Source organism: Sarcophilus harrisii, chromosome 1 (genome assembly GCF_902635505.1).
Source record: "Sarcophilus harrisii chromosome 1, mSarHar1.11, whole genome shotgun sequence".
NCBI classification, from domain to species: domain Eukaryota; kingdom Metazoa; phylum Chordata; class Mammalia; order Dasyuromorphia; family Dasyuridae; genus Sarcophilus; species Sarcophilus harrisii.
In genome coordinates, this window is record NC_045426.1 from 63,681,954 (window position 1) to 63,709,563 (window position 27,610).

The window sequence follows — 27,610 nt, forward strand, 5'->3', positions numbered from 1 at the left end:
AGAAGATTACCAAGTATCTTCATTGAATTACATAGTCATTCAAAAGTTTTTGGCTTAATGAAGTATTTTGGTAAAAAAAAAAAAGTTGATTTTAAAATATGTTTCCCATATTAAGATATAAAGTTGAATAGGTGTCTTTAATCTAGTTCATTAGAATTTGTTCTTGAAGAAGTACCACTGTTTGATAAAGAATTGGTCCTAGAATTAAAAAGAAGGAAAAAAGCAAGCTGGCAATAGGGAGCCCAGTGGATAGATTGCCAGAGCTAGAGGCAGGAAACCTGAATCCAAATCTGGCCTCAGACACTTACTAGGTTGTGACCCTGAGCAAGAGTACTTAACCTTGTTTGCCTCAATTCCTTATCTGTAAAATGATCTGGAGAAGGACAGGCAAACCATTCCAATATCTTTGCCAAGAAAACTCCAAATGGGATCATGAAGTGTCAGATAAGACTGATACAACTGAACAACCACTAAATAGCAAGCTATGTCACATTTGGGAAATTGCATAGCACTGTCAGTGATTCCAAAAGTGTTCCCTTATGCAAAAGTCTGTATTTTTAACTTCTATATTCTCTTGATAATCACCATAATCTCAGAAAAATTATAATCATAGGTAACCTCAAAATATTAGAAAGATGCATGCTGAATAGAAGTAGGCTGTAATATTTTGTCAATGCTAAGATATTCCAGGGATTGGCATTAAGAGTCTTATCAAGGTCATTTAAGTATGACCTTAAGAAAATGTGGGTATGTTATAGCAAGGCAGCTAGAGATGGGCAGCTCAAGTGTAGCATTGGATCTCTTGTAATATTAATAGCAACACTGGAAAGCTCCATGAAGGTTGAGAGAAAAATATAACTTGCTGTTGGCCCCCTCATGTCCAGGTTTTTTTGCCTTATGTTGCTACCATGCAATTAGGCTGCTACCATATTACCTGACTTCTTCTCCTCTGCCTCCCATTGGAACCTGGATTCTGCTCTTGGGACCCTGGGTAATGGGCTCTCATATTTTCCTATCTAGAACCAGGCTACCACATGGAATTTCTCCTCCTTTTCAAATGGTACTACTATACATATATTTCTACCACTGCTTTCTGTCTCTCTGTATGTTGTCTTTCCCCATTATAATGTTAACTCCTTTAGGTCAGGAACCATTTTACTTGCTTATACTTGTATCTCCAGGCCTTAGCCACCGAGCGTAGCATATAGTAAATGTTTTATAAATGCTTTTTCATTCATTAATTCATTCACATAGTCATTGATTCATTCAGCAAGATTACTCATACTGCTAACATTGGAATATTGAAGTATCAAATATTATAACCTCAGGTCGTAATTTTCAGTATTATAAAGCATTTATACCTGTATAGACATTATTCATTCTATCCCTCCACCTAACATTTGAAATCATACACTGAGTTTCTAGCTTGTGAGATTGAACACAACCAAGTATTCCAGCGAAAAGGCATGGAAACAGGTGTGAGCCAGTCAGTGAGTGGGCTAGTGTGGACTATTCTCATCAGATTCCTATTTCTCCTGCTTATTACTGTGTGGAATGAGTGCCTGGGAGGCTTATGCAGGATTTCATTAGGTATGGTATGTGAATGTTTTATGAGGCAGGGCTTGACACTTTGCTGATTGCTCCTACTCAGCTGCAGCTTAGGAGGTCAAGCATCTGGGGCAGGAGAGTGGGGCCAACAGGGCTATCAGCCTTTCCAGGAGCACTGGGAAACAGGTCCAGAAACAGGCATTTTCTGTGAGAGTTTCCAGAAGGAACAAAAACAGAGTGTTAGTTCATCTAGAGTTACAAGATATAGAGAGAAAAAGTAAATGTCAGTGACCTGCTGGCCTGTGATATCACTTTTTGCTTATTTTCTTACCTGAGACAATTACCAGTTATATATCCTGGAAGTGTTGCTTGACATTCCTGAAAGAAGATATGAAAAAAAAAAGGCTTGAAGAATATATCTTTACCTGGTTTATTAGAGAGCACTAATAGTTCTTTGACAGGAAGGAAGGAATAATACAAAAAGGAAAGAAAACAAACAAAAAAAACACAAACATAAAATAAAAATTCCTAAGAATCAATCTCGAGAGATTTATAAATAGGATGGAAGAGAAAGAGAAGAGTTATTGTGGACCCACGGTTTTATAATAAGTAGAAGGCAGAATATTATAGTAGAAAGAACAGTGATATTAGAGTCACAACATTTACATTCAAATCTCTTCTGTGATTGCCTTCTACTTATGTAAACTGGTGGTTTTAGTGACTTACTAAGACAAATATGATTAAGATGTGTTTGCTATGGCAACCATAAAATCTTAGGTGTCATTACAAGATTCAGCATATCAAGTCTCTGCCCTGGTTAGATCACATCTGGAGCATTATATTCAGTTCGGTACCATCTTTATTATTTTTTTTTAATAAAGCTTTTTATTTTTAAAACACATGCATAGTTTTCAACATTTATGCTTACAAAACTTTGTGTTCCAAAATTTTTTTTCTTCCTTCCTCCTTTCCCCCAATCCTTTCCTAGATGGCAAGTAATTCAATTATATGTTAAACATGTGCAATTCTTCTATACATATTTCCACAATTATGCTGTGCAAGAAAAATGAGCTCAAAATGGAAAAAAATGAGAAAAAACAAAATGCAAGCAAACAACAACAAAAAAGTGAAAATACTTTGTAGTGATCCACACTTAATCCCCACAGTCCTCTCTCTGGGTGCAGATGGCTCTCTCCATCACAAGACCATTGGAACTGTTGGAATCATCTTTTAGGAAGGACACTGATAAACTGAGAGCAATTAATGGAGAGTAATCAGGATAGCAAAGGCACTGGCAATCAAATTATTGAAGATTGATTGAAAGAACTGGTATTGTTTTGCATGGAAGAAATAAACTGTATAGGAGTATGTGATAGCTGTCTTTAATTATTAGAAGGCTGCCACTTGAGACAGCTATTAGATTCCCTCTCATTCCCCACCTTCTGTTTGGCAAGAAATGATAGAACTAAAAGCAATAGAATTTGCAGTGAGGTAATGTTAGCTTGGTGTAAGGAAATATTTCCTCAAAAACAGTTGCCCAAAAATGAAATGGTCTGTCTTAGAAGATAATAGATTGCAACAGCACTGAAGGTTTTCAAGCTGAGGCTGGAGGTCCACCTGCTAGGGATGTTGTAGAAGACATTTTTTTTTTTAAAATATTTGATGACATTAATTTGTAAAATAATCTAGACTAGGTTTGCTTTTCTTCAAAATTTCATTTAGAATTTGCCAGATTTTTTTAGGTAAGATTATTTGGATTCTTTATTTTCTCTTTTTTAAAAATATAGATTATATATATTTAATAAATACTCGTTCTATTTAAGTTTTCAATTTTGTTTGCCTATGATTACATAAAGTAGGTTCTGATAATTTTTATTTAGTTTTTTCTTTATTGTAAATTTCCTTCTTTCATTTTGGTTTGATAGTTTGGTTTTTCTGCCTTAAAAATCATATTAGCTAATTTGAGATTATTAATATTTTTAAAAAATCAATTCTTTTTAAGCTATCATTAATTTCCTTATCAGCTTTATTTAGTTCTTTCTTGACTTTCAGATTTTCTACTTTTGTGTTATTACTGGCCTTTTAAAGTTTTAGTTTTCTTTTTAGGTTATATGCCTAATTCATTGGTCATTCTCTCCCCCAATATAATGTTAAAATTTAAAAAGAAAAATCCTTTATGGTTTTTCTTAGTTGCATCTTATGAATTTTGATATGTTGCCTAGTTTTTTCTATATTTTTGATATAATATTTATTTATAGTAGTTAATTAGGTTTTGTTGTTGTTGTTTTTTGCTGAGGCAATTGGGATTAAGTGACTTGCCCAAGATTACACAGCCAGGAAGTGTCTGTGTAAGTGTCTGAGATCAGATTTTTTTTTTCATAATTATAACTTTTTATTGACAGAACCCATGCCAGGGTAATTTTTTACAACATTATCCCTTGCACTCACTTCTGTTCCGACTGTTCCTCTCCCTCCCTCCACCCCCTCCCCCAGATGGCAAGCAGTCCTATACATGTTAAATATGCCACAGTATATCCTAGATACAATATATGTGTGCAGAACCGAACGGTTCTCTTGTTGAACAGGAAGAATTGGATTCAGAAGGTAAAAATAACCCAGGAAAAAAAACAAAAATGCAAACAGTTTACATTTATTTCCCAGTGTTCTTTCCTTGGGTGTAGCTGTTTCTGTCCATCATTGATCAGTTGAAACTGAATTAGATCTCTTTAATGAAGAAATCCACTTCCATCAGAATACATCCTCATACAGTATCGTTGTTGAAGTATATAATGATCTCCTGGTTCTGCTCATTTCACTTAGCATCAGTTCATGTAAGTCTCTCCAAGTCTTTCTGTATTCATCTTGCTGGTCATTTCTTACAGAACAATAATATTCCATAACATTCATATACCACAATTTGCCCAACCATTCTCCAATTGAAGAGCATCCATTCATTTTCCAGTTTCTAGCCACTACAAACAGGGCTGCCACAAACATTTTGGCACATACAGGTCCCTTTCCCTTCTTTAGTATCTCTTTGGGGTATAAGTCCAGTAGTACCACTGCTGGATCAAAGGGTATGCACGGTTTGATAACTTTTTGAGCATAGTTCCAAATTGCTCTGAGATCAGATTTGAACTAAGGTCTTCCTGACTTCAGGGTTGGTGCTCTATTCACTGTACCACCTAGCTAGCTGCCCCTTTAATATAGTTTTTTTTTTACTTCACTCATGATTTAGGATTGGGTTGATAAGTGTTAAGTCAATGAATGTCCTTGTTCTCATTTCCTTTATTTGATAATGATTTTTACTATATTATGATCTTTAAAGAATATATTTAATTTTCTACATTTGTTTGTAGATTCTTTTTTGTCATCATTTCTTCATGTTGCCATTTAAAAAAAATTATTCTCTAGGACAAGAATTGCATTTTCCTTCTTTACAGTACTTAAAAAGTACAATGTTCATTTCCCTTCCTTCAGACACATCCTAATATTCAGAATGTGCAGATTTACCCAATAGCTTAAATGTTACTTTTAAACTGCTACTGCCTTGGCTACAAATTAGACTACTTCAATTTTTGGTAAGTTATGTGGAAGGCAACCAATGAGATGTTTGGTCTCAAAGACTCTCTTGGTGGGATTCATTGCAACTTGAGTTTTTTGTTTTTTTTTTTTAGCTCACCAATTATTCAGTTTCACTGAAGGAGATATAGCTTGGGGTGGTCCTGTTTCTTTGGTCATTTTTACATAGTTGCTGGGATGTCAGGGGATGTAGCTAACTACTGTGGAGAAAGAAGGGCTTCTGCTATATTGAGTTGACCCTTTTATAACCATTTTAAAAAGTTTCTCAGTAATGCAGAAAAATATGTATATTTCTTCAGATTCCTATTCGTGATTATCAAAGATCTATCATATCTAATTTTCCTAAAAATCTTTTTAGATCCTTAACTTCTTTCTTGTTTATCTTTGGTTAAATGAGCTTATATCTCAAATAGTAATCAGTAATCTTTGTTTCGAAACAAAGATTACTGATTACTATTTGAGATATAAGCTTCTTGGTTTTTTAAAAAATTCAATAAGCTTTTCTTTAAGTATTTATATGCTATGTGAGATTTAGTTTTGCATTGTTTCATTCTCTGTGGTGCCTTTAAGCAAAATGTAGTTTTCATTTTTTTTTTCTCCTATACATATCTATTTTTACCATTGTCTAATCTGAATTCATGATTTCTACTCCTACTTTTTTGGATTTAACTGAGGCATAAAAACTCTAATCCAAATCCTTTTAGTTCCACATGAATCTTTATATTTTTCAGTGTATTTCTAATATAGGACAAATTATTGCATTTGCTTTCTAATATATTATGCCATCCTCTTCCATTTTATTCATGAATACATCTTATTCCCATTCGTAGTTATGATTATCTGTTTTGTTCTCCAATAAATTTTATATAGCATTTCTTTCTCTACCCTCTTGGGGAAAAAAAAGAAGGAAATCGGTGCTTGATATCTGTAGTTTGTTTGACTATGAGCAGTTTCCTCCTTTCTATCCCTCTGAGCCATGATCCAAATTATTGAATCTTGCCCTTCCTCCCCTTTTTATCAACTTTCAGTAGCTATAGTTTGTTTTTCTTGAAAAAAAATCTTATTTTACCTTTAATTTCAGAAATTCTCTTCTTCTCTTTCTCCTTATGGTTCACTCCTTTGATTAATTTAATCTGTTTTTACCATATTTTCCCTCTCCCCCATTCAGATAACTCCTTTTTCCACTTTTGCTTTTGTTTTTGAATGATCTTCACCTGTGGCACCCTCATTTTAAGAAATATTAAGTCTATGACTGTCCCAATGGCCATGAATGTGGCTGAAACAAGTAGCTGTAGAATGCTGAGAATTTGGTAAGACGTTGAAGATGCTTAGGTTATCCATTGCATCCCATGACTTTTGGCTTGCTTCTGAAATTGGATAAAAGTGAAATCAGTGACTTTGTGTGACTCTGCCTTACTTAAATCCAAATTCACATGCAAATGAAGATCTCATCTCATGATGTCATTGGTGCTCTACAAATATGAAGGGATGAACCACAATCCTCTTCTGTCTTTTATTTGGGTAAGTGTTCTGAAACACTTTAGACCGGAGCTTATCTTCCTTTGTTTTCTCAATTACCCTAATTTGTAGGTGGGATTTACAAAAAATTATCATTTCTCCTGACTTCATCATGTAAGCACTAAGTATTCATTGCTTGGCTCTTTCAAGCTACTTGCGTTTACTTTTATAAAGTTCGTTTTTTTGTTTGTTTTTTAAAGATGGTAATCTAGTTTTATCAAAAGGAATGTTTGGGAAATTTCAATTAGGCTGCATGAGGAATAAAAGACTTGGGAAAATTTATATGTTAAAAAAAATGACTTAGGAAGGAGGTGCTAAGAGGCACTGATTTTAGACTCAGGACTTGTGCCCAAATTTTACTCCTGCTACTTATTACCTATATGACCTTGAACAAATTACTTAATCCTACTTAGTATTAGTTTCCTCTTCTAGCAAATGAAGGAGATAGACCAGATGGCCTCTGAAGTTCCTTTTAGCTCTAAATCTATGATTCCATTATACGGAATGATGGTCCCAGAACTTTGAGTCTGTAACTAGAAGAATTCTAGATCTATTAACAAAAATAAGGGAACATAGATGATAAAGGAGGCTTGATGCTGGAGAGGAAGAGAAAGGTGAATCTAGTTTTGAGCATGTTGAATCTGTTCTGGATGTTCAAGAAGAAATGTCCAGCATGTCATTATGTAATTTTAGGACTCAAGAAACATCAGAATTAAAGATGAAGTCACTGGAGTCTTAACCTAGAGATCATAAATGTAACAATGGAAATGAATGATATATGGATTCATATTTTTCAAACACTGATTTTAAAAAAACCCAACTCAGTGAGATTTAGACTCATCTTCCCTTTCTTTATCCTCATTTTACAGATGAGGAAGCTAAGACCTAGGGGTGAAGTTACATAGTAATAATCACCTGGGTATTTAGGGTAAAATCCAGGTTTTCCTAAATGATTCTTTTATTCCCCATTTTTAGGTAGAATGAAATACAGACTCCTAACCTCACAAGCTCCCTTCAATCTACTTTCCAAAAGTACTTTCATATATTTTGTTGATGTTTAAACTAGACTTTTAGCTATTCTCTGAACTCAAAAAATCGCCTGTATATATTCACACAGACTGGTCTCCTGTGCCTGGAATATACTTTCTTATCATTCTGCCTTGTTTTACTTAATGCCCCAATTTAGTAGCCATTTCCTCAGTGAAGCCTTTCTCCCTTGATCTTCCCAGATGGAAATGTTTACTCTCTCTACAAACTTTTCTAGAACATGTTCTCCAGCTCTCTTTTGCTCCTATCACTCCTGTGATTGTATTATTATTATTATTATTTAATTCAGTCATTTTTAACTCTTTGTGACCTCATTCGAGGTTTTTTTCTTTTTTCTTTTTTTGGCAAAGATATGGGAATGGTTTGTCATTTCCTTCTCCAGCCTTTTAAAACCAACTAGAGGAGTAATGGCAAACAGGGTTAAGTGACTTGCCCATAGTCACACAGTTAGTAAGTCTCTGGAGACTGGATCTGAACTCATGAAAATGAGTCTTCCTGATCCCATGCCCAGAGCTCCATCTATCATCTCACCTAGCTGCTGTATATTATCCTCACCTGCATGTATGTCATATAGTCCCCAGTATGAAGTAACTAATGTTCTTTCAGACCTCCTAAGCCTCTCCTTGGAATAATGAGAATCATTTTTTTTTTCAATTAGGATTTATACATATTGATTGTTCCACCAATTCAGCAGCTGAATCTTTGCTCAGAGTTGGGTCTTTTAAAAGATAATATCGACAAAAATACTAACAGGCTGATCTCTCTCCCTGCTCCAAGTTTCAGGTCTGGGATATAACTGGTTGGCACATGCTGGTCACCACGGTAGCCCCTCTAGTGATAGTTACTTTATTTATCACTGCACTGTATGCATTCATTTATAAGATATGCTTGTGTCTATTGATTTTTATGAGTATACTGTATGTGTGTTCTGATTAGAGATTTCTCTTAATTTAGAAAAATGTAAAGGACTTTGGAATGGAAAGCAATTGTATAAAGTAAAATAGTAAATTAACTGAATTTAGCATCTGTAATATATTTCCTAGACTTCCAGCCAAATGAATACAAAGTGTTTGTCCCTGTATATAAATGAAGATTTAACAAAAATTTCTGCTTTTATTGCTCCTGTGCTTTCCTCTTCCTCCTTTTCTTATCCCTGTCTCTAAAACTTTATTTTGTCTTTTTTTTTCTTACTCTTTTATATTTAGTTATACACAGGGTAGGCCATAGTTAAACTTGCAATGTGAGCATACTTGCTTCTTCTTGCCATCTGCTTCCTGCATAGTCCCTTTAATTGCCTTAGAACTTAGGGCTGCCTAAATCTTCCTTATCTTTTGTACCTCCTCTGTCATCAAATCTTTCTCATTCTTTGTCTAACTATCAGAATCTTGCCCCATCTTCCATTGATATTATTATTGGTATTAAGTAGGTGGGATGGCATAGCTCATGGAATTCTTCCATTCCTTTCCTCCCTACCCTCCCTTCCCCCACCTCACTCTGGGTCTCCTTAGTGAATTACCCCAGATTCTATTATTTTATGGGGAGGCTCCTTTCTAAGCCATAACTCTTGGGTTCCTAGTAATATTACTTTTTTTTTTTTTTTTTTTTTTTTGCTGAGGTAATTGGGGTTAAGTGACTTGCCCAGAGTCACACAGCCAGGAAGTGTTAAGTGTTTGAGGGCAGATTTGAACTCAGGTCCTCCTAAATTCTGAGCTCATGCTCTATCCACTGCACCAACTAATGTTCCCCCCCCAACACAGTAATATAACTTTGTATCAGTTGGTTGACACACTTTGTGATGAAAAGTATATTCTAAATAAACAGCAATGTAAATAAACTAATGATATACTTAGCAACCCTATCCCCTTCCCCCAGTACCCTCTTTCTCATTCTCTGAAGCTTTAGCAGTTAGGTCTCTTAGCTAAGCTTTTCAGCCAATATCTATAAAACTCTCTTTTTATCAGCCAAGCTATCCCAGAAGGGAGAACAGCTTAAGTTAAAATCAATCCTGCCATTTCAGTCAGTCAGCAAGCATTATATAAGCACCTGGTATGTGCTAAACACTGTGCTAGGAATGGGAGACGCAAAGAAAGGAAAAAATAGTTCCTGGCCTCGGGGAGCTCACAGTCTCTGGAGGGCAGCAACCTGTAAACAATTATGTAGAAACAGGAAGTGTGCAGGATAAATTGGAGGTAATCAGCAGAGGAAAGATGCTAGCATTAAGGGAGACCTGGAAAAGCTTTTTAGAGAAGAAAAATTTTTATCTGGAACTTGAACAAAGCCAGAGAAACAGAGAAAGAGAAATACATACAGGACAGTCAGTGAAAATAGCCAGTCAGGAGAAATGTTTTGGTTGAGGTGCAGCAAGGAGACCAGTGATATGGCATCACAGAGAAATAGAGGTGAGGAAGGGCCAAAAACCCTGAAAAAGCAGCAAGGCTGGGATACACTTGAATGTCAGAGGATTCTCTATTGGATTTTAGAAGTAACAGGGAACTATTGGAGTTTATTGAATACAGGGATGTCATATCAGACCTGAACTTTAAGAATATTAATTTTTTATAACTGAGTGATGGATATACTGGAGTGGAGAGAGATTTGAGTCAGGAGATCAATCAGCAGGCTATTATCCAAGTGTCAGGTAGTGAGGACCTGCACCTCCCCAGGAGGAGGCAGAGGAGAGAAGGAGTATAAGGACAGCTAGGTGGTCCAGTGGTCAGAGCACTATTCCTGGTTCAAATCCAACTTCAGATGGATTTCAAGTGGATTCAAATCCACTTATTAATTGTATGATCCTGGATAAGTCACTTAAAAGAAGAAAAAACAAAAGAAAGGAGTATATCAGAAGTGTTGCAAAGATACAATTGATGGATCTTGGTAATGGATCGGATATGGGAGATCATAAAGTTAAGACAATCAAGGATGACACTTAGGTTGTTAGTCTGAGTGACTGGGCAAATGGCAGTGACCTTGACAATGATAGGAAAGTGTAAGAATGGCAGAGGAGGATTTGAGAGAATACATAATGAGTTCAGTTTTTGAAATGTTGAGTTGAATTTCTCTATGGAAATGCAGTTTGGGATGTCCATTAGGTGGCTGGAGATGAGAGTCTGGGCTTTAAACAGAGAGGTTAAGATTGGTTAAGTAGCTCTGCGAATCATCAGCATAGATATGATAATTGAATCTGTGGGAGCTGATGAGATCACCCACTGAAATAGTATAGTGGGAGAAGAGGGCCCAGAACAGAGTCCCATGGAGTACTTATGGTTAGAAGTATAACCTAGACAAAAGCCCCAGGAAGGAAAAGTATCACATAGTTAGGAGATGAGTCATTGGATCTTTTTTTCTATTTTGTCTGCTAATGTCTCTTTTCAACTCTTTGCTGAATAATGGCAAATTGGACTTTAATTTTTTTGTCTTTTACTATTTCCTCTGAGTCTCTCACTTCAACTGTTTTCTAAATTATGGTCAGAAACTCATCATAGTTCTTTTATCTTTGCATACTCCTTGGCTGGGAGTAATTTCCCCAGAGTTCAATTTTTTTAAGTGCAAGTGTCATTGAAAGATGCTGTGGTAAGGAATCTCTTTTAACCTCACCAGATCTCAACTTCTCTATTTTATCAAAAATTACTGTTTCTGTCTCTGTCTTTGTCTTTCTATTTGTCTCTGTTTTTGTCTCTCTGTGTATTTCTGTCTCTTTTTCTATTTGTTTCTCTATCTCTGTCTCTTTGTCTCTCTTTTTGTTTTTCTCCACCTGTCTTTGTAACTCTTTCTATCTCTGTCTTTGTCTCCCTGTGAGTGTTTCTCTCTGTCTCTCTCTTTCTGTCTCTGTCTTTGTCTCTCTATTTCTCTCTGTCTCTATTTTTGTCTCTCTGTATATCTCTCTCTGTTTTTCTTTTTTTGTCTATGTCATTTCATCTCTCTGTATATTTTGGTCTCTTTCTGTCTCTCTGTCTCTGCCTCTGTCTTTTTCTCTATCTCTGTCTGTCTATCTTTCAGCTCCCTAGTAGAATACTATTCCTTCTGAATTAGAAGGCTCATTCTGATACTTCATTGCCAGATGCCTCTTTATCAATGATAGAATCAATTATTAAGCCTTTAGCAAACTCCTATTTTGTGCTAGAGCTGGCATAATGTTTCTTTAATTAAAAATATGATTAGAAGCATTAGGGTGTATGTATATTAGAAGAAAGAGGCAAGTGGATGGCTCCTTGGATAGAATGCTTGGTCTGGAGTCTGAAAGACCTGAGTTCAGATCTAGCCTCAGGCCCTTGCTAGCTCTGTGACCCTGGACTAGTAATTTAACATTGATTTGCCTTAATACACTGGAGAAGGAAATAACAAACCACTTCTGTATCTTTGTCAAAACAAAAACAACCCAGATCTTACACAGTATGGTCCACAGGATCATGAAGAGTTGGATAAAACTGAACAGCAACATCAGATGAAAGGGGTATGGTATGAAATTATTAAGGACTAACTAAGCTAATGTGAAACAAGCCTGAGATATAAAATGTGTATCTAGGAGTCCAAGGAAGAATTGAGTTAAAGATTCTGTGATATTCCAAAAAAAAAATGCCATCTCATTAACTGTAGTCATATGTTTATAGAAAGCAAAGACTGAAGCAAACCAAGCACATAAATGAATTAAAAATCAGAAAAGTTATATCTTTTTTTAATGGGAATAAGAAAATCTGATTTAATATTTCTCAAAGTTCTGATTAAATATGGATTTTCCCACCTGGCACATATTTCAAATCACCATACATTTAAAAATTTCAAAATATATTACACTTCAAACTGTGTTAACCATTTAATCCTGTATGATTTATGTCCTGTCCCAGAACTATTACTTACTTTATCTAAGAAGGGTAAGGGTCAACATGCCCCCACCAGAAAAAAGATACTTCCTTCTCCTGAGTGCTTTCCTCATCTTGTTCTATGTGTGGTCCTTCTCTCTCTTCCCCTTCTCTATCCACAACTCCCCACATTCACACTAGTGACTTATTCTGTATCTCCTGCCTATTCCTCTAGATCTATTTGCTTTCCTAGAATTCTCACTTTTGACCTTAAAATTGATCACCACTTGACAAGATCATATGATACTCCATTGATTCTTAAGTTGGAACTTTCCTCAAGGCTGGCTGATTCTCTCTTGGTCTGTTATCTGGGTAGATGCTGTCATGTTCACCATCCTTTGCTCTCTTGAGGAAGAGACTAGATGACTAGGGTTTTAAGAGAGTTTTATTCTTCCTTGGCATACACAATTGAAAATGGAAATGGGAAATATCCTGAGTGTGATTAATAAAGGAACAGAATGGGTTTATTTTTTAGCAATTCCTGAGAATAAGCTGGTTCAGCCATAAGTTGATCCAGAATTCTCATCAGTATAACCATCCCTGACAGTAAATAGCAACAAAACTTTCTATAAATAATTCTATTCATAAAGGTTCATTGTATTTTCGCATGAATTATTTCATTGGATCTTCAGTACATGATCCTCTAAAGTATGTAGGATAGGCATTATTGTCCCATTTTTATAGGTTAGTAAACTAAAGCTCAAAAAAAACCCAAACAAACCTTAAAAAACTGCATCTCAGAGCAGTGAAGTGTTTTATTAGCCCAAGAATTCTTCAGTTTATTTCCCATGAATTTTGGGAGTTTTGCATAAACATAACAAAGACATTTCAATGGTTCTGCAATCTTGGATATGATTTCTGAAATGTTAGTTGTCATTCTATCATGGCCTTTTGACAAGGAGTCTTGTCAAAGTAGCAGAAATGTGAACTTAAGAAAAGTGGGAATGGGGAATGGGGGAAGTCGGTGCTGTCAATAGTCACTCAAAACAAATGAGGGGAAATGCCTCCATCATGTACCATTATCAGTTAACTTTTATTGTGTGTGAGAAATACACTGGAAGCAATGAGCCTGGGGAAGTCATTACTCTAGGAGGTGACTGAGCCCAATGCTCTAGCTGGATTAAAAAAATAGATTTAATTTGAGTAGTAATAATAGCTAAGATGGGAGAACCTCAATTCTGGTTTAATGATGTCATTTTTCACCATAGGGACAAGTAAGGAAATGACCCAATTCTGGGGGAAAAAAAATGACCCTGGAAATACCAGATCTGTGAAGTTAACTTCTCAACCTGGGAAAGTACTGGAAGAAGAAAAAAATCATCAGTTTATAAATAACTTCAGACATCGTTACAGAGTCTTAGTTTGGACGGACCCTTAGAGATTATCTAATGTTCTCATCTTACACATGAGGAAATTAAAGCCTTAAGAGGGCCTGATTTAAGGTAATAAAGTTAGTAGCAAAGCAGAACTAGAACTAGAATCCAGGCATCAACTTCCTACTTGGTTGCTTTTTTCTACCTGTGCCCTACTGACTTTAAGTGAAGAGTATGAGATTCTCTGGGGAAATGTAAGCACCTTGAAGGCAATCATCATTCATTTTATTTCAGTTCTATGTATCTAATGTTTATTTACTAAGTGTTGTGTTGTTGGTTGTTGGGCAAATCAAGGTTAAATTTACTTGCCCAGAGTCACAGAGGCTAATTTGTCAGAAGGATTTTATACACATCCATCCTGCTATTGGCAAGAAGGGAGTCCTGACAAATACATACAACTCCTCTAACACAGGGTGCGCAGTGTGGCATAATGAAGGGCAATGAAAATAAAAGGCTACTAGGACCATAAAGTTAAGAGAGAGAACTACTTTCTAACCCTATTTTAGAATATAATTTTTCTGTCTCTTAGACATAAAAGTTGAAAGTGGCCCTTTCTTCTAATGAGAGAACCTAATTGCTTAATTTTCACTATATGCCTCTATTTCATTTTACTTTTCAAAATACAGATTAAAACCCTTACCATGAGCAACATAATATTGTCCAAATTATTTGAGGGACAGTTGAGTATAATAGCGAGAATGTTGGGTTAGAGGGACAAAAGATCTGGATCCTATTGGCAGTTTAGACACCACATGTCCTTAACTAGAACTAAGGATCTTTATATTGGAGAAGAGAGCACTTATGGTAGAGATGAGAGCAAACATTATGGCTATCATATGGGGAATGGAATTAGAGCCAAGGTTTCTTAAAATTGGTGTGTGTGTGTGTGTATGTGTTTTAGAAATTAGGCTGAACCTTATACATTCCTTTTCAGAATAATGTTTTAAATAAGATTACAAAGGAAATCAATTATATTGAATATTAGAATCAAAATATTATTTAAAATTCGGTTGAATAGTATTTTCAAAAGTATTTTCACTCTTTTTGTTGTTTGCTTGCATTTTGTTTTCTCATTTTTTTTCCTTTTTGATTTGATTTTTCTTGTGCAGGATAATATTTGTGGAAATATGTATAGAAGAGTTGGACATGTTTAATATATATTGGATTACTTGCTGTCTAGGAGTGAGGGTAGGAGGAAGGGAGCTTATTCTCAGGAATTGCTAAAAATGAGCCCATCCTGTTTCTTTATTAATCATAATCAGGATATTTCCCATTCACATTTTCAACTGTGTATGACAAGGGAGGGTAAAATTCTCTTCCAACCTTAGTCGTCTTGTCTCTTCCTCAAGAAAGAACTAGGTGGTGAGCATGGCAGCCTCTACCCAGATTACAGACCAAGAGAGAATCAGTCAGCCTTGGGGAAAGGTAAAAGGTCCAAGTCCAGAAACAATGGAGTATCATATGATCTTATCAACTGGTGATCAGTTCTAAGGTCAAAAGTGAGAATTTTAGGAGAGTAAATAGATCTAGAGGAGTAGGCAGGAGAATATAGAACAAGTCTCTACAAGGTTTTGTAAAGGTAAATTTTGAAAATTATTCATGTATGTATATTGAAAATAAAAAGCTTTAATTAAAAATAAAATAAAATGGAATTCACGTTGAGAACCCCTGAACTAACTTTTTGGCCCTAGAAATCAAGACCAAACACAGTAGGTAGAAATCACAGGTGCATGCTAACTGTAAAGAAAACCTTCCCCACAATTACAGCTGTCCTAAGGTAGAATGCATTGCCTGGATAGATAATGAGTATTCTTTTCCTATAGGACTTTAAATAAGACTTGGTTAACAATTTGTTATCTCCATGACAGAGGAAATGCTTGTTCCTTCCAACTCAGAAATCCTAAGGTTCTGAGAAAAATCAGCTATTGATACGGGGGAGAGGGAAATAGCATGGGCAGGATGAGAGTGCACACACGTCATAGTACAGACATGAGCTGAGAGCTGTCCACTAGCATAAATAGCAGCATTGCTTAGGGACATTTCAATGACCAAAATCCACAGCAGCTGTGTGGGTACAGAAAGGTGCAAAGTGAGTTTCCAGTCTAGCAGGAAATTAAAACACAAAAACTAATGGCGCTCTAGCACTATTGATTGAAGGCATTGGAAATGAAGGCAGCCGAGGAAAATCGTTTTCTGTGTGACCGGGTTGACTCAATGGCCGTGAGTTCTTGGAGTCTCACTCTCATATACTAGTTACTTGAGATGCATATTAATGAATAATCTTTCCTCTACCCTCTGGGGAAACAAAAGGTAATTAACAGAGGATTCTCTGTTAGCCTAAAGGCAGAAAACCAGAGAGCAGAAGACATGAATCAGGTTTACTTCACATTTCTGCAAAGAAAAGGATTTTAGTTGAAGAATAACAATGATGGTACTAGGTGTACAAACATAATCTCATTTGGCTCTCTTAACAACCCATTTTCCTTATTTTACTGGTGAGGAAAAAGATGTTCAGGAAGGTTAAGTGAGTGAATCAGAGTTACAGACTATGAAGGAGGAAAGTAGAATTAGGGAAAGGTAAGAAGAATGTTGTGAGTTGATTGTAAGGGTTAGTTCTAGCCAGTTTGTCTAATCCTGTGAAAAGAGATTCCTCTAGTTAGAGGACCTGGGTTTTAGTCACATCGCTGAAGTTTACCTTCTATGTGAGACTTTGTGGAAGGGCAAGTAGAACTACTCCCTCTTCAGTGGCCTCCACACTTGGAATGTGGCTGTTACCAGCTTTTCAGGAACACATTTCCCTTCCCATCAGACAGACCTATTCTACAGTCAGTGCTTTACACTGTTCTATCTCCAAAGGGAGATTTGTCTGTACATACATGGGTGCGGGGAAAAGATCAATAGAGAAGACAGCCTTGTCCAATAGCACTCAACCCTTTGGCAGACAATGACAATCAGCTAGTTTTTCCCTAAGAAGGAAAAATAAACTTGTATACAACTTTAGGACACTTATACAATGTCATAATTGATAGTTTATAAATAATGAACCACACAAACTAAGGCATCTGAGAACTGGTCACTTCTCTAACTGGCATTCAAACTATTTAGACAAAAAGTCAAACAAACTTTAAAAGTCTAACTTTTGAATTTAACGCAAAAAATTCAAACATACTTGTAAAATTAGAAAAGATTTTAATTTACTCCTGGACACATATTATCTAAAGGAATATCTTAACTTTCTAAATAGAAGTTTAAACAAGATCCTAATTAATAGAGTTGTTATTGGATAGTATTTAGTCATGCAAACTATATAAATAAATGAATATAAAAAGTTTTGTATACAGGGAGTAAAAACAGTTAATAAGACTTTGTGAATAGAACTGGTCTTGAAACCAAGATTCAAGTTCAAATCCTGACTCTAGCCCTTATTTGCTGAGATATTTCTCAGTGCTCTAGGTGAGTTTTTAAAACTAAATTTCAGAGATGATACTAAAGTACATTGCCTTACTAAGATGTTCCTTATACCAGTGAAATTGCAAATCTGATTCCTATTCCTGTATAAGTCTTGTACAGTGGGGAAAATCATCCCATATTTGAGGGTGGTTTTGAGAAGGATTTGGAGTAGTTAGAAGGAACTTCCTCAAGATAGCATTGAGAATTGGGCAAAATTCCCTATGCGGTCAAAATATGTGTTTTAGATTCTTGAAGGTCAGTTTTGTGTGTTCAGTGAAAAAGAAGCTCAGTCTCAAAGGTCATAACAGTTATTTATCCTCTTATACAGCTTAATAAAATGTCATTTTCAAGGTGATTATTTCATGTTGTCATAACTTCACTTCTTAGGTTCTGGGATGAATTTATTGCACATACTTAAAAAATCCTGGTCCCAGCCCTGCCTTGATGCATGCGCACTTGAGTTACGGGAGAAACTTGGACCAACAGTACCTTCAAATTCAATACTGGTATGTGTTCAACCCAATGATAAAAAGCTTATGGATGCCATTTTTTAAAGTAGAGTGTGTAAACACAGATATGGTTTAAGATAAGCAGATAAGTCCTTAAGTAGAATTTCCTTTAAATTGCCTGTATATAAGTGAAATTTTGAAGAATTCCATAGGAAATAAGGAAAATTAAAGAGAAAATTGAAGCACAGTATTTTCTTTTTTTTCTTTTTTTTTTTTTAATTTAATAGCCTTTTATTTACAGGATATATACATGGGTAACTTTACAGCATTAACAATTGCCAAACCTCTTGTTCCAATTTTTCACCTCTTACCCCCCCCCACCCCCTCCCCTAAATGGCAGGATGACCAGTAGATGTTAAATATATTAAAATATAACTTAGATACACAATAAGTATACATGACCAAAACATTATTTTGCTGTACAAAAAGAATCAGACTCTGAATTATTGTACAATTAGCTTGTGAAGGAAATCAAAGATGCAGGTGTGCATAAATATAGGGATTGGGAATTCAATGTAATGGTTTTTAGTCATCTCCTAGAGTTCTTTTTCTGGGTATAGCTAGTTCAGTTCATTACTGCTCCATTAGAAATGATTTGGTTGATTTCGTTGCTGAGGATGGCCTGATCCATCAGAACTGGTCATCATCTAGTATTGTTGTTGAAGTATATAATGATCTCCTGGTCCTGCTCATTTCACTCAGCATCAGTTCGTGTAAGTCTCTCCAGGCCTTTCTGAAATCATCCTGTTGGTCATTTCTTACAGAACAGTAATATTCCATAATTTTCATATACCACAATTTATTCAGCCATTCTCCAACTGATGGACATCCATTCAGTTTCCAGTTTCTAGCCACTACAAAAAGGGCTGCCACAAACATTCAGCACTGTATTTTCTGAAGAATTACTCAATTAAGAAAAAAAAATTAAATCTTAGAAGGAGATAACATTAAAATAAACCCATCCTGTTCACAGTTTCTGGCAAATTAGTCTTCTAGATGTTCAATTCCTGCCATTCTCCCTTCAAAAACTTTCCCTGGCTAAATTGTAACTCCTTAGCCTGATATTAAGATCTTTCACAATAAGGCCAGAACCTATTTTAAGTGTTCTTTCTGACTATTTCCCTATATGTTTTTTATTATTTGCCTAATAGGTCTTCCAGTACTTTACACTTAATTGCTTCATTAGTTCTTTTTCCTGCTGGTCCTTAAATCTGGGTACTTTCCCTCAATTTTTGCAGAAATCCTACCCTTCCTTCATGGACTACCTTAAAGGCCACCTCCTTCACAAAATTTTCTGAGGTACCCTCCCTTTTCTCTCTGAAATCCCCTTCTTCTGGGATTGTTCCCCATGGTACATTGGACTTCCATAGCGGGTTGTACTTTTGTGATATTTATTACATTTTATCTTGTATTATAGATATTTATGTATTTAATTTTATCTCATCCAGTGAACTTTAAGTCCCCTGAGGATTTCTTTGCACCTAACACCAGCACTGAATGTAGCTTATGATAAATGTCTGTTGAATTTAAATGAGAGTTGTTATACAAAGAAATTGTCCATGCCAAAAAAATACTTTTAAATACTCATGTTTAACTCAAGTTTATCTGACCATGATCACAGATAGTAAGTGTCAGAAACGGGATTTGAAGAGATCTTCCTGACTCCAGGAACAACATCTTACCTATTATGCCAGTCTTCTCTTAATGTTTCATTGGGCAAATAATCAGTAAATATTTCTTAAATATCTTCTTTCTGCTCAGTAGATGAACATAATAGAGGAGACAGAGAAATATGGACCTTGCCCTTGAAGAGCTCCAGCATAGTAGAATTATGTGTGTGTATATATATACACACAAACACACACACATACACACACTCACATACACACAAACACACACATACATGACAGGTAGAAAACTATAACCTTGTCGCATTAGGTTTCACGTGTTTAATTATTTGTTGTTATTGGCAATATATATATATATATATATATATATGTATATATATATATATATATATATATATATTAGAGAAAATAGACTTTGATTTCTTTGGTATAGGAATTTCTTGGTAAAAAAATTTCCTCTACTAATATAAGTTTCCATTGAGATTGTAAAAGCCCCCAAAAGGTTGGGAATCAACAAGTTCTTGTTTTCTTAAGAACTTTATTGCGTATATACCCTCTCTTCTGTTTTCCCTGTTAAATTAGCCTACCCTCAGACATATCAACCCAAGTCTCCCCTTTTTCTTTTATCTCTTGCATACTTGGATACCTGAATATTTTGGATACTTCTATTGGTGCAGATTGCAATTCACCTATGACTTCTTATCCTATATTGTACATGTTCTTTAGTAAATCCTCTAAAAAGCATTTACCTGACACACTGGAGAACTTCTACTAGGTCTTTTAGCATTTTATGGACACAAGTGTAACACTTGGACTGCTCATTATTCCTTTATGTTGCTACCTGAATGGTTTTCCTCTTTTTCTAACCTACATGTCCTTAATGGATATCTTTTACGCCATATCTTTTGTACAATAATTATTGCTATTATACTACAGTCTTCCACTTACTGTGTAGCTCTGAACACTGCTCTTTAGGTCACCTGCAGTATAGATTCCTCAGAGATCATGGTGTGCCATGATTGGCAGTCACATAATTAATATCACTGAAAGAATATTGCTGTTGAAGAAATAGACTTTTGTGTCAAGGAGAATCTTAGAATTGTTGAAGGCACCATGTGGTTTTTCAAATGCAATTTATTCCACTCATCTCCTATTCAATTCTAGGCCCCGATATTTTTGATGCCTGAATTTAATGTTCTTCCCATCTCATAGTAGAAAAGAAACATGGCATAGTGGAGGGGACTAGTCTCCAGACCGAGGAGATCTGAGCTGAAGTCCCATCTCCAAAACATGTTGGGCAAGTGACCCAATAAGTCACGCAAACCTTGCCATTCCCCAAGCTTGGGTATCAGACTAAAATAGAAAAGGAGGATGGGGACTTAGTTTTAAAATGTAATATTATATATTTTATTGTATTTTTATATTTATTTTGTTAAATATTTCCCAATTGGGCTTTAATATGGTTTGGTACTTGGGAGTGTTGTGAGCCTCATGTAGGCTGTGAGCAGCATATTTGCCCCCTTTGTTCTGGGAAACTCTAGGAATTGAAGTTGTAGAGAACATATTGATCTGAATTAGCAGAGGAAGTTTCTTGATTCTGGAATTCTGTATTCCAATGAAATCACAGATGCAAGCCCTTCTCAATCAATGGAACTGATAGTCTGCACCATAAATTTATAATCCACTTGGTTTCTACATGAATTAAAAAGCTGATCTCTTGACTCTGCTGTGCATCTCCATGAAAAGGCCCTCTAATCTTCCATAGTTGGATGAATTCTTCAGTATTTAGAGATCTTACGTAACCAAAAGTGTTGATGTATATAGCAAGAATGTCAATAATGAAGTGGTTCAATCTAACAACAGAGTAGAAATTCATTGGTTATTGGACAGAGTTTTTACATTTAAAACGCCACCAGTTAGATTAATGTATATAACTGATTTGGGAATTTAGTGATTCTTAGTGTTTTCCTTTCCCCTTTTCAACATTGTACCATTGTCACTAGGAGGGAAATGAAAGGAGACTGTGTAAGGCCCAAAGCCATTTATTCAATTTTTTATCTTCTTCATAGGTCACCAGGGGCAGAGAATTCATCACTTCATGGCTAGCCTTCTGGTGATGAGCCTCTCTTTACTTAGCTGGGTTGGTTCTTGGATAGCAGACCCAATCTGTTGACGTGTTTTTAATAAAATAATTTCCAGTTTGATAAAATCTGCCAAACCTTATATTCTACTGGCATGGACTTTCAGAATTTGGTGTCATTTTTATGCCTTGATGAGACATCAGTGGAGGATTAAAGGGGAGGCTGCTTTTCAGACAGATGCAATTTCTTGGCTAATACTCTGGAAAGGAAAATGCTACTAGTATAAAGAATTTTTCTTTTTAAAAACTTTTTTTGGTATCTTTTTTTTTTTTTTTTACATCACACATATTTCTCAAAGTATGTCTCTTTCCTCCTCTCTGCCCTGAACTATCTCTTTTAATCAAGAAAAAAGGGAAAATATTAATTTAAATATTGAAAAAAGTGTGACATAATATGCAGTATTCCATATCTATAGCCTCCACTTTCTGCAAAGAAGAGGGAGAAGTGCATTCTCATGTATCTTTTTTGAAGGAAGTGTTGGTCATTGTAATGTCACTGTCTAGATTGTTTTGTTTATGGATTTTCTTTCCATTTATGTTTTTGAAGTCCTTGTGCATAGAACTAGAATTTCATTACAGAAATATTCCTTATTCTGATCTAGAGTTCTGGAAAACATATGAGAAATTCTGCTTTAAAGAATTCAGAGAAAAGGAATATCCGTATGAACAGTGATCTCAGAGGAAAAAAAAGTTGTGTATTCTACAAAATATCAGGTTCAGTCCAGTTTTTCCAATATTGTTACATTCACTTTACTACTGTGACCTTTGATTGGGACAAACTCTGATCCCTGATCACTTACCAATACCATTGGGATCATAGAATTGGAGATCAAGTTAGAAGAGACTTCAGAGACCCATCTGTCCAACTCTCTCATTTTATAGATGCAGAAGCAGATTTAGGAATGGTGCCTTGTCTGTTGGCTAATAAGTTACCAAATTATCTACTTTATGAAAGATTTTCTTCCCAAAATAGCATGAACTCCTTTTTTATTGGCAAAGTGAAGGACTATTGGGGGATATCATGTTGTGTCAGTTGGTCTCTGTAATTTTTTGTTGTTGTTGTTCTTGTTCTTGTTGCAATGGAAGGCTCATTAATGGGATGATGGATAAGGTATGTGCAATGGGTAGATCTAAAAGAAAATGAATATAAAAACAAAAGTATTAACATAATATTTTAAAAGGAATTTCTTGATAGAATGAAAAATATAAAAGCAGTGCATATATATACATACATATCAGCAGCTTAAAACAATGTTTCAAATGAAGAGACAGAAATTAAAATCCAACGTGAAAATTCAAATCATCATAATCCAAAATATTAATTAATTAAGAGATAATCTTCATGCTTGGAAAGATATATTGAGAGAATCATATGTTCTTAATAGATAATAATGAGTCAGACAGACGTGTAAAAATTGTCCCAACACAAAATTGCATTAAAAATTTTTTTAACAAGAACATTCATTTCTTAATAACAAATTGCCATTTAATTTCTGGATTCATATGTGATTACTTGTAGGTTGGAGAAAATTGTTTTTCTTTGTAGCAGGGTTAGTCACTTCTAGCCTAAAAAAGACATGCTTTCAATATGTAGGTAATAATGAAAATAGCAGCTTGAAGGAATATAAATGAATTGATTTTTTTTCTTAAAAAAGCACTTTTAATCACAGCATGCTCACAACCTGACTGGGTGATGAGGAAGAGAGAGAGAGGGAGAAGCTAAAACAATCTTCTAGAGAATCTCTGTCTTTGAAATATAGCTCCTGGATATCTTTAACTTTTTTGTAGCAGAAAATGGAAAGATTTATTTTCTCAGTAGATACGTCTTATTCTGGTGTGTAATTCAGAGTTTTGCTGAGTAAGGCAAAATATTCCTTCCAGATACCAGGAAAAGCTCATTTTTTTTTAAACTTCCTCTGGGTCTGAGGCAAAGTCAGGGAAAGAAAATATTATTTTTATCTCTCTCATTATATTTGTTCTTATAGAAACGGGAATGATGCTGGAATTAAATCAATGGATATTTATTGTTTGCTGTGGGTTTAGTCTTGTGTTATAGGAGATATAGATGACAAAAGAGGAGAAGATAGAACTTTCTGATTTGAGAACCTCACAAAAGTTATTTTTGATTCTCCCCTGATAATGGAATGCGTAAACAATAACGATACAGGGCATGGAGGAGGAATTGGAGAGACTGGTAACAACAAAAGTAAGTAGAAGTCTATTATAATAGACACGGTAATGAATTGAGAGAAAGGGACAGATATGAGATGTATTCTTGAGATATAAGTGACAAGATTTGGAAACTGATTGAATATGGAGGGCAAGGGTAAGGTAAAGGGAGAGGAAAGAGTCAAAAAAGATTTTAAAGTTGTAAATCTAGTTAACTAGAAATATGGTTGTCTTCTGAATGGAAATATAGAAGTTTAGAGGAGCTTTTGGAGTGATTCATAGCAATAATTAATATTTACATGACATTTTAATGTTTATAAAGCACTTTACATTTTTTCTCACTTGATAAATCCCTTTGATACAGCAATTCTGGGTTATTCTCATTCTCATCTTACATATGAATAAACTCAGCCACAGGGAGATTGTTACTTATCTATGTCATATAGCCAATATGTATCACAAATATCATTCGAATCTATGTTTTCCCTGACTATACAGGTCTTTCACTCTTTCAGTCCATTTTGAAAACAATTAGAAATGATTTTGAAATTCTCAGACAGAGATATCTATCAGGCATCGGGTGGTCTAGGATTAGAGTTCCAGGAAGAAAGACTTGAGCTGGATAGAAAAAAGTTTGAGTTATGCGTATAGAAATGATATAAAAAGACAGGATATAAAAAAAGGAGAAAAGAGAATGCAGAATAAAGTTTTGTATAATATTCATGATTAGGAGATGAGCAGTGGATAGATTATGGTCCAACACAGGAACCTGAGAATGGGAGGTCAATTCATTATAAAGAAAACTAAGAAAAGGCCAGTGTCATAGAAGCTAAGGATATCCATATGGTTGCTCAACATTGTCAGAAACTGTAATCAAGAAGGATGACACATGAGAAAAGTCAGATTTGTCAGTTCAAAGACATGAGAGCTATATGTATCTCAAGAGAACTAGCTCTAGCAATTGAAAGCAAGACTACAGAAAAAACTACAGGGAGAGAAAGACACTGAGACTCAATAATACTGGAGTTGTAAATGTCTTAGCCACATGTGTTCCCTACATATGCATTTTGCTACTGTTGTGTTCTTAATTTGTGCCTTATTTTTCCACAGATGCTTTTTTGGTATTTGTGGAAGAATATGTTTATGGGGAAAGTATTTTTGTAACTTTTATTCTTTCTATGCCATTTTAGGAAAGTTTTGCTAATTATGTTAATTGACTTTTAATGGAAAGTACCCTGGTGGGGAATCATGAATTACATAGTTTTAGAATGGTTACCCATGAAGTACATTAAAACCCATCTAGCTTCTGGAAATCCAGCTCTCAAGGGTATGTGAAATTGTGTGTCTGTGGGTGTGTGGGTCATATATACCTATACAAATGTATGTTTATATTTATTTACATATAAATATATTTATTTATATATACTTATTAATTAATAATTTTTAATAAAATAAAATAATAAATTTATTTATTAATAAATATATATATTTGTTACAAAAACATAGATATTTATATATATATATATAAATACACACATATGTATGTGTGTATATGTGTGGGTGTGTATAAACACCCCTCTGGAATAAACATCCCCATATATATTTATATATGTATGTGTGTGTATATATATGTATATGTATATGTTTATAGGCACAGAAACATTTGGGCTTATTTGTGTGTAGCAGGGAAGAAACCAGTAGATAAAGAGAAATTTAAAATGGAAAGGATAGGGACAGGATGATTATTAAAGGTAAACTCTTGGAAGACATAGAAAAGGATGAAATCAAGGGCACAAATAAAAGGGCTGGTCTTGATGTGGAGAAGGTCCACCTCTTCTTCAGAAATTAAATCAAATGAAGAGAATATTGAAGGAAGTTTTGTTTGAAAAGGGGGAAAGAGAAGGTTCATCACAGTTCTGATATTTTCAGTAAAATAAGAGAAGTGATCTCTTCAGTTGAAGAGAAGCAATACTACTTTTCTAGACATTATAGTGAACAGGGGGAAAATATAGAACTATCTGAAAATTGGATTAAAGTTGTAACAAATGCTTATTTTTATAAAGTTCTTTTAGACTTATAAAGTTTTTCCATAATAACCCTGTAAGGTAAGTCATATAATTATTTCCATTTTACAGATATGTAAATAGTCTTAGTTTCCTTATCTGTAAAATGAGCTGTAGAAGGAAATGGCAAACCATTACAGTGTCTTTACTAAGAAAATACTAGTGGAGTCATGAAGAGTCAGACACATCTAAACAACTGCTCAATAACAACAAAAACAAAGAAATTTTGACAAATTTTATACAGAGTATAAGATGTAGGTCTGGAATTTGATCCCAGGTATCCCCTTAGTTAGATCAAGAATGTTTCCTTTTTATTTTTAAATTTAATTTTCAAAGCTGTATTTTCTCTGCCTCACTGTTTCCGTTCTCCATTCCTCCTACCTGCATCCACTCGTTGAAAAAGCAAGAAAAATAAAACCCATATTAACAAATATGGCTGGTCAGACAAAACAAATTCTGACATTGGCCATGTTTAAAGAAAAAGTCTGTCTCTACTCAGAGTCTATTGCCTTTCTTTCAGGAGGTGGATAATATTTTCATTTCAACTTCTCTGGAATTGTATTTGGTCATTGTGTTGATCAGAATTCCTAAGTCTTTCAAAATTGTCTTTATAATAATGATGTTATTGTATAAATTATTCTCTGAATCTGGCATCAATTCATACTAGTGTCCCCTCTCCTTTGGTGATACAGGGGATAGAGCAGTGGACTTTGAGTCAGGAAGATCTGAATTCAAATCCTGACTCTGATACTTATCTGTGTAATGCTAGCTAAGTCACTTTACCCTTCCCAGCCTCAGTTTCCTCATCTACAAAATGGGGATAATAGATTGTTAAAATCAAATGAAATAACACATGTAAAGTACTTTTCAAACATTAAAATGTTTATTAATACTAGCTATTATTAGCAGCAGGGACAGGGGTGTTTTTTACGGCATAATAATATTAAATCAAATAACTATATCACAGCTCATTCAGCCATTCCCTATTTCATGGGCATCCCCTCACTTTCCAGTTCTCTTCCACCATAAAAAGAGCTTGTTTTTGTATACATGAATTCTTTCCCTCTTTCTCTGATTTCTTTGGGATAGTAATCTAGTAGTGGTATTACTGTGTATGCACAGTTTGGTAGCTTTGGTAGTTAGAACTATGTCCTAAATTGCTTTACAAAATGACTAGACCAAAGGAAATTTTTTTTTAAAAAGGTTTTTTTGAGGTTTCTTCTGGTCTTCCATCTTAGACTGAGAGTGGGGGAAAATATTTCATCTTTAAAATTAAGATATTTATTACATCAAGCTAAAATCTGATCTTTTTGTGTTATTTTCCTTTACATTATAGTAATTATGCATCTTCTCTTGGTTGTTCACTCTGTTCATGAAATCTTCATGAGATTTTTCTGCATTTCTTCTAATTTACTATTTCTCAATGCACAATCATATTTCATTATATACATATAACTTAATTAATTTATTCCTCAATCTATAGGTATCTCTTTGTAACCATTTTATTTTTGCTACAACAAAAAATACTTTTGTGGTTATTTTGTCAGATACCACTTTTTATTGATACTCTTGTCTTCCACAGGCCCTATATGTTGGATTTTTTCCTTTTTTATCATCTTTGCCAATTTGTTGGTGTGAGGTGAAATTTCAGAGTTATTTTAATTTACTTTGGAAAAAATATTTAGAGCATTTTTCATGTAGTTATTGATTATTTGAATTATCTCCTT

General features: G+C 34.8%; 1 protein-coding gene across 3 annotated transcripts in view; it reads left to right on the forward strand.

The window, feature by feature from the left end:
- Window positions 1-27,610, forward strand: part of XYLB (xylulokinase) — a 220,534-nt gene that overhangs the window by 60,751 nt on the left and 132,173 nt on the right. For all 3 annotated transcript variants that reach the window (XM_031957004.1, XM_012543706.3, XM_031956996.1), the window contains exon 9: window positions 17,762-17,880. In XM_031957004.1, the coding sequence (XP_031812864.1) occupies window positions 17,762-17,880 (119 nt within the window). The remainder of the gene's footprint in view (window positions 1-17,761; window positions 17,881-27,610) is intronic.